The 2,113-nt window shown below is 34.5% G+C and overlaps 1 protein-coding gene across 1 annotated transcript; it reads right to left on the bottom strand.

The window, feature by feature from the left end:
- Nucleotides 1–352: 352 nt before the first annotated feature.
- On the bottom strand, nucleotides 353–1,889 carry LOC110444181 (islet cell autoantigen 1-like protein; the record flags this gene model as incomplete). The annotated part of the gene is made up of 3 exons (XM_021488586.1): nucleotides 1,832–1,889; nucleotides 630–804; nucleotides 353–425 (listed from the first exon to the last, which is right to left on the bottom strand). Coding segments are annotated over exons 1-3 (253 nt in total), but the record flags the coding sequence as incomplete, so codon positions are not given.
- Between the last annotated feature and the right edge of the window lie 224 nt (nucleotides 1,890–2,113).

Genomic DNA, 2,113 nt, shown 5'->3' with positions numbered 1-2,113 from the left:
AAATTAACTAACTCGAGTTAGATAAACATGATAACCAACCATCACCCATTGAGGGACCTCCATATAATGTCGGGATCGCCACCATTTCCAAATTGAAGCAAAATACCCTAGGGTGGGGCCGACCTGGACCACTGAGCCAATCTTAGTAGCATGACTGTGTTTGTCTTTTCATGCTAGTAAAAAGAAGAAAAAAATGTTGGAACTCGATCATTAATTTCCAATTTGTGACTCAAGATCCACTCTTGAATATTCTTATATTCCAATTTCTTATAAGGGAGATAACTTAACACAGATTGCTGGTACAATATGTAAGATAGCACATACTTTAAATAGATATACAGCTTTCACCTACCACAAAGTCGGTCCTGGTACTTCTCTATCACATGCAAAAGTTCCATGGAGGATTTTTGTATGGCTCTAAACACCTACAATGTTCAAAGCAGAAAATATAACAATTATCAAATTTTTTATTTCAACATTGTTATATTTCAACATTGTTATATTTCACAATTGAACATTTGGAATAAAATCTTGAAACACAAAAAATAATATCATAATCATCATCTTCACATATTTTGCTCTGATAAAAAAAAATTAAACAGTAAGAAATATATTTTGTACGGCCATACCTCCAGTTTGGAGTCCAGCTGTGCATCAGAAGCGACTACATGTTCATCTTCCTTCTTGCCCAGTTTCTGTATGACCGCTTGTTTCGTCGTCCAGAATGTCTCCTTCATCTTGTGTAGTGTGGATGTCTCAGTTCTTTCCACGTGTCTATCATAGTTGGAGCCAGAGTAGCCATGCCTACTGCGAAGAAATTAGCCTGGTTATACTTGAGATATAATACAAAATGTCTGTTGAAAATTGAAAATACCGAAGGGTAATAGCAATTCTGAAATTGTTTCATTATTACACTTTTATGAAATACTATATATATACGGTAACAAGGAAGGATAGAAATATCCCATACTTTGGTAAGTAAGTTGGGTTCAAGCCTTAGTTTTGCCCCCAATTCTGTACCCTAACTTCCCTAAGGTGGGCCATTTCTATTCTATACATGGTAGAGTCATACAGTATTACACAGAGATATTTTACTGACACAGGGAAGTAATTGTTCTGTATTTCACTTTGTTTCACGTTTAGTTCTGAGCGTGCATGGACAACAACACATGGTACAGCAGAATCTGGCTTATAGATGAAATTATTCCAACATTGTGTTTACATGTTTAGACTCAAAGGGGATCTTGAGGCGTTATCAGAACCAACAAATCAGTTATTTATGACACCATCGATATATAGTGACATTGGTGACGTCATCATATGTACACAGAATAATCGTTTAATGTAAACATAAGCATATATTAGGCAAAAAGAAACATTAAAACAGCTTTTGTAGTACATCATTAGAAGCTCGACGCCAAATTTGTTTATCACACTTTGTAAAGCACATTTAACTTATAAAAGCAATGCAATGAATCTCCAGTGAATCCCAATTCTGAATGAAGAGTGGGGGGAGGTCATCATGAGGGGTTGTTTTATCTTAGCGGAGGTTTACTGTACATGTAATTCTATGTGCTATAGAGGAAATGATGTAAATACGAAAGTACAGTATTTAGTGTCTATTATTTTGTGTAATTTGAACAAGGCTAACAATATTTTTCATGTTTCATTTATAATATGACCAGAAATTAACCGTAACTATATGTACATTTGCATGAAACACTGTACTTTCTGATTTTCAGCATTTCAGTATCCCTTAAACTTGAAGGCAGATTTTGTACTTAACAACACTTTTAATATTTTAAAACTGGAATTTAAGTTTTGTACTTACGACATTTTGGAACACTTTAAGCTTCCTCCTTGTGAGCAATGTGTTGATGGAGAAGTTTCTTACTGCAACAGAAAACAGACTATGAAATCAAACAAAAGTAATTATATAATACTCAATTAAAAAATAAATAATAATGACACTTAAATGTTTTTCCTGATCACTCGGTAGATATTACGACTGATAATCTGGATCTGTGCTTTAAACATACACATAGTGGATACACAAAATGACTTTTGTGGGACCTGGCCTGGTGACTAGCTTATAGCTAGGTAGCTCATTTGG

The sequence above is a fragment of the Mizuhopecten yessoensis genome, unplaced genomic scaffold (genome assembly GCF_002113885.1).
Source record: "Mizuhopecten yessoensis strain PY_sf001 unplaced genomic scaffold, ASM211388v2 hete_36052746, whole genome shotgun sequence".
Taxonomy (NCBI): domain Eukaryota; kingdom Metazoa; phylum Mollusca; class Bivalvia; order Pectinida; family Pectinidae; genus Mizuhopecten; species Mizuhopecten yessoensis.
This window is presented reverse-complemented; position numbering and strand designations above follow the sequence as displayed.